Source organism: Lolium perenne, chromosome 3 (assembly GCF_019359855.2).
Source record: "Lolium perenne isolate Kyuss_39 chromosome 3, Kyuss_2.0, whole genome shotgun sequence".
NCBI lineage: Eukaryota > Viridiplantae > Streptophyta > Magnoliopsida > Poales > Poaceae > Lolium > Lolium perenne.
The window spans coordinates 273,225,865-273,231,306 of NC_067246.2; the positions used below are offsets into that span (position 1 = coordinate 273,225,865).

A 5,442-nucleotide genomic window follows, 5' to 3' on the forward strand; every position below is an offset into this window, starting at 1 on the left:
TCTTGACCAAAAAATTGTACTACCCCGGTTTAAAATAATTGCCGTAGATACATCTATTATTTTTAGGCAATTATTTTGAACTAGAGAGATTATGTATATTTTGAACAAAATTTCGTGGAGAGATTTTCTTGCACCAAATTTTCTTATTTTACACAATACAATAAATTTTGGTTTTGTCTGAAATGATTTTGTGAACACATGGAATCAAAATGTACATGAACAGAGCAAGTTTAACCCTTCGAGTCTGCAATATAGTGATGACAACAAACCAAACTAAGATCAATTGTATGTGTGGAGGGGCGATTTCCCTATCACTACCAGGTCAGATTAACGCTGAGACAAGAATTGTTTTGAGACGACATATTGCACCCATCCATAGACGTGTTCAATTTGGACTTCAACAATCAGCTCATCAGGCATGTGTCCTTTTATATCAGATCCGTTATAAATGTTATGGTGAGTGGCAGCTCTCCCAAGTTTTTCAATCATGACAGCCCAAGCCACAAATACAACAACGTTCGGTCCCAGTGCGATTCCATAGACAGCCAAGATGAGACCGCCAATGGTGACACACTAAATGGAAAATATACAGGGGAAAAGTGAAATTGCTATCGCCGGATGGGTATTTGGAGATCCACAGCAAAACCTTGCACGCCTGGAAAGGCATGGCTAACTTCCCCAGATACTCCCATTGCTTCATAGCATTTCCTGAGATTTACGTACGGCGCGCCTAACCTTTTTCTTGAACTCATCCCGCTTGTCCCTCCAGTCTTTCTGCACAATAAACGCAGCAGGTGAATTTCAAGCCGAAGGAGTTCCATTAAGCGCATGAAGAATAAATTCTGCAACTTTTTGAACTTGCATTCACATCGCTGTAGTGACAATATCTCCATTCAGCAAAAAGATAACCCAAATGTTCGTGTAGATGAATTTACAAACGTTGCAAGGTTAAGATGAGAACCTAAAGAGTTGTCTACAGCAGTATTTAGGGATGCTCAAACAAGGGTTTCCTAAAACCATTGAAACCGAAGAACTATTCCACTTCATATTTTGTGCATGTATCTTTATCGAATAGTTTTGGTGAGCTCCATAGTTGTTTTAGCCAATTATGTCCCTTTTGGATACTTACCATATCTGGTGATTGGTCCAAACTATAGAACTTTAGTTACATGTTAGGCTCAGCTCTATCTAGGAGGAGGACTAGTTCACCACCCAACCTGTGCTCTCCGTCACCTAGCAAATGTACTACTTCAAGTCATGCTGTTTGGCCTCTTGGATGTTTACTGTATTGTGACTCAACATGCACATCAAATACTACCTCTGTCCATAAATAGATGCCAAAAGTTTGTCTAAATTTGAATGTATCTAGTCACAATTTAGTGTATAGATACATTCGAATTTAGACAAATCTTTGGCATCTATTTATGGACGGAGGGAGTAGTATTTATGACTGTCAGAGTGGCACTTTATGCATTGGCATGTAATAGAAACTGTAGGTGCTGTTATATTACAATATGAATCAACTGCAGATGCTTCAGCCAAATTAATTGAATTCATGAAAACGAAGTTGACTTTCCATCTACACAAATATAACATCAGCGGAATAAAAGTTATGAGGTAATTTGTTATAGTGAACTTACAGCGGCTTCAATATTTGCTGGTGATTCATCATTGGGGCTAGAAAGCATCGAAATGATGCTCAGAACTATACTCTCAACCTGCAAATGGAGAACAAAGTTTTAAATTAACAACTACTATAAGCATATATAAACATTGACATGCACATGCTCATTATTCCACTGTAGGTTTAAAATGAAACAAAAATCTGATCAAGATGAGCACTCGAATCAAGTGGAAAATGTTCAATTTTTTTCTCATAATTACCCTGATTGGAAACAAATTGGTAGCACGATTTAAAGAGAAAAATATTCAGAGATAGAATTTATGAGGATGACATCGCTACATCTGATGATGGATCTAAAAGCACATGAACTGCAAGAAGCCAAGCTCCTCTATTAGTTTTTTCAAGATTTTTCATCATCAGTGTACCAAGTGTGAGCTAGTTTAGAAGATTTTAGTATTGGTATTAAAAGAAGATGAATCGGGAGAAGGGCTACTACACAGGTAAGAAGTTTGACATAAAAGTTGATCATAATAAACATACAAAAATCAACATGGGGAGGCATCACCATGTTCTATGAGACTAACAAAATAGAGCCATGAAATAGTTGCATCTTTTGCCTTTCAAAAGCTGTTCGTTGATGTTCAGCACATATAGCAGATAAAGCCATAGAGTTACTATCACAGAGCAAAACAGAAAGGAAGCAAACTGTTAGCGTGGTAGATCATCAGAGGCACTACCGTATGCACTGGTGTCCAACGCTCACTAGCAAGCTCGTATCCGTTGGGATCATCACCAGGTGGATGAAGAATAGAGATGCATACGCGCCCATCCGGATAGACTGAGTGGGGAAAGAGCACAATGTCAGCATGATGTATCGCACAAATACAGAAATATAAAGTTCTAATTGTGAAAATCTGACCATTTGGATGCCACATTTCAGAAGTAAATCTAACTGATGGAGGGCTGTTCGGATAATTTTGTGGGAAGCTCATTATTGCATTGAAGTAACCTCCATCACTGCAAAATGAAAATCAGTGTTACTAAGCAGATCAAAGAATATGATATTACATGACCGCGTGGATCTAATACTTAAAAGTATAATAGAAAGCTCGTGCACCAATATTATTTTTTTCGCTGAGAAAAGGCCCACTAAGTGCTGTCCGTAGTATAAACAATGGCAGCAGACCCATATGATCTCTCGACTGTTTACAATTCTATCGATATACTATTAACTGGACTAACCAAAGCATTGCTTAATTGGCGAGTCTAACAGTTAAGATCGGTGGAAAAAACTAATGAATGAACATTGAAGCTACTAACAGAAAAGAGTTATATATTCCATTCAAGTCCCCTAGATTATTTTCTGGTTCTCTTTGAAACACAGAACCACCAAAATTTCAGCATTGTAAGAACATCCCGAGGTTTGTGCTTTGTTGAAGAGATCAATATATACGAAACATGTATTACTATAGATGCCAAATTTCTAGAATCAAGGACACATCAAGTCCAGAGTATCTCCTGACACCTCATAGGCAGAACCTCCTGCCAGGTGCCAGCTTCTCAGAATTACCGCAGTAGAACATGCCCATACTTCTTGTCCTTAGCCCTCATTCCAATATCATATCCTTTGTTAAAATTTGTTGGAAACCACACTACTTGTCGCAAAGATAGAATGAATGTAAATTTCACAACCCCATGTGACAATTAACCCTATTACCCCCGCTTACATACTAGCATCAAGTCAAAATATAACATGATGAAGGCTCAATATATATCTCGGTAGTTTTGATGGATGTAGCAGAAAACAGAGAAACAGCCACCCACATCAGGTACTTGATTCTGCCACCTCGCCAAGCTACATTAATTTTAACTGAGTGTATATCACCAACACATGGAGGAAGAGAAGAAAGCCTCCGCAACACACGTCAAATTGCACCGCAACACCGGTTAAACTGCGCCGCTATTCAGGCTGGCAGACAGTACTAGTGATGGTCAAAAGTGGTTGCTATGCTCCCCTTCTAATCCAAGCCCATCTCTATAAATCTGAGCACGGCATTTCAAACAGAAAGGATGTGTGCGACAGTACATATGTACATTGAACTCATTGATCAATAGTAGTACTTACAAACTGGTGTGTCCACAAGTAAACACAAACACACATGGTTTCAACTTGTGAGACATTCATATGCGCTTGCTACTTTAGATATATTATATTTCAAGCACCCGTATCAAAAAGTTTAGCACGGCTCCGTCTTGATGTGCTTAATAAGCTTTATGTCAAACTTAATTTTTCGATCTGACTGGGACTTCTATGATTGCTACTCCTCCCTCCGTTCCATAATTCGTGTGGCAGATTCGGACGTATCTATGCACAAAATATGACTAGATACATCCAAATTGGGACAGGAATTATGGATCAGGGGGAGTAAAACGTATCTCCTCATGCACCAAACCACCTGATGAAATCAGCATACTCCCTTTTTTTGCGAAAGATGAAATCAGCATACTCAGCCACTAGATACATGTAGTCTAGTCTATTAACACGATGCTGAACAATTCGACCCAATTTTGCATGAATCCTCCCCAATTCCACACAAGCAAAAAAAAACTATCGCGCTACCTGAGGTATACTAACGGTTTGCAGAGCTAGATTAGAGACCACAACCCGCTTGGTACAAGCACACACGCACAAACAGGATGGGAAATCGAAAGACGATGAGAGGGAATCGGACTCACTACAAGGTCTCGGGCGGGCCGATGATGGTGACCTGCCACTCGAAGACGTTGCTGTCGTCGACGAGCCCGGCGGAGAAGCCGTCGACGGGGTGCTTGGCGAGATCTGCATCGAACAACAAAATCAGCGCCCCGCAGATCGATCGATAGGTTTCCGGACGGGAGAGGGGGCGGGCGGATCCGCACCTCGGAGCTGCTTGGAGAGCAGGAGGCTCGCCTGGCTGGAGGCGGTGGCCATGGGATCCGCGGCGGCGGCGGCTAGGGTTTTCGCGGCGAGCGGAGGAGTAATTCGTTATCCGTGGCTGGATTGATGGCCGCCGCGGGCGGGCCGCCTGGCTTATTTATAGAGGTGGTTTGGGAGTGGAGGAGCTTGGAGAAGGAATCGGGGCCGGAGGAGAGAGAGAGAGAGGGACGGGAAGGAGAAAGCGGAGAGGTGGTTGAATTGGAGTCTGCGGCGGCCAGCTATAAACGGGAGCGTTCGGCGGCTGTTCGTTGATAGGAGGAGTAGATGCCAACTCTGTTTCGGTTAATCTTGGAGTGGTATCTTCCTTTGGGGTAGTAGTAGTAGTAGAATTGACTTTGAGTTAAACGGTAGGTCTGACTCGAAGAAACGGAAAAGTCCTCTCAGCCGCCGCCTCCAAAGAAAAAACCCTAGCCGCCTCCACTTCGGCCTCCTCCATAGATCGGTTTCCCCTCCTCCGGTCGGCTTCGCCGGCGTCGGGAGGAGCGGGGAACCCGATCTATGCGTGGAGTTTTCAATAAAAGTAGTCTTTTCATTAGTCTATGGTTTTGGTCGCTGTTTTCTTGTTGGTTTCCCCGCAATGGAGATGGTATCGTCTGCAATAAGTGATATTCGGCCTTTCGTTCGACGACGAGATCTTCTTCCCGACGTCAATGGTGGTGTTGAAAGATTACAATTATCTAGGTATGGGTGTTCAGATCTTGCTTCGCCAGATCGATCTTGGATCTTTTCTCATGGTTGCCGCGAGAAGGATTATCCTCGCAGTTTTTGTCCCGATTACTACGTCCTCGACAATGGTGATTCATACTCTCGGCTCTCCATCAACGTCGACAAGGCAGATCGG

At 42.3% G+C, this 5,442-nt stretch overlaps 1 protein-coding gene across 1 annotated transcript; it reads right to left on the reverse strand.

The window, feature by feature from the left end:
* Positions 1–507: 507 nt before the first annotated feature.
* LOC127344518 (ubiquitin-conjugating enzyme E2 7) lies at positions 508–4,724 on the reverse strand. Its single transcript, XM_051370818.2, has 6 exons — positions 4,544–4,724; positions 4,361–4,463; positions 2,544–2,641; positions 2,362–2,462; positions 1,641–1,718; positions 508–774 (listed from the first exon to the last, which is right to left on the reverse strand). The coding sequence occupies exons 1-6, from the start codon at positions 4,593–4,595 to the stop codon at positions 697–699; spliced, it is 510 nt and encodes a 169-aa protein (XP_051226778.1). The 5' UTR covers positions 4,596–4,724; the 3' UTR covers positions 508–696.
* Positions 4,725–5,442: the final 718 nt, after the last annotated feature.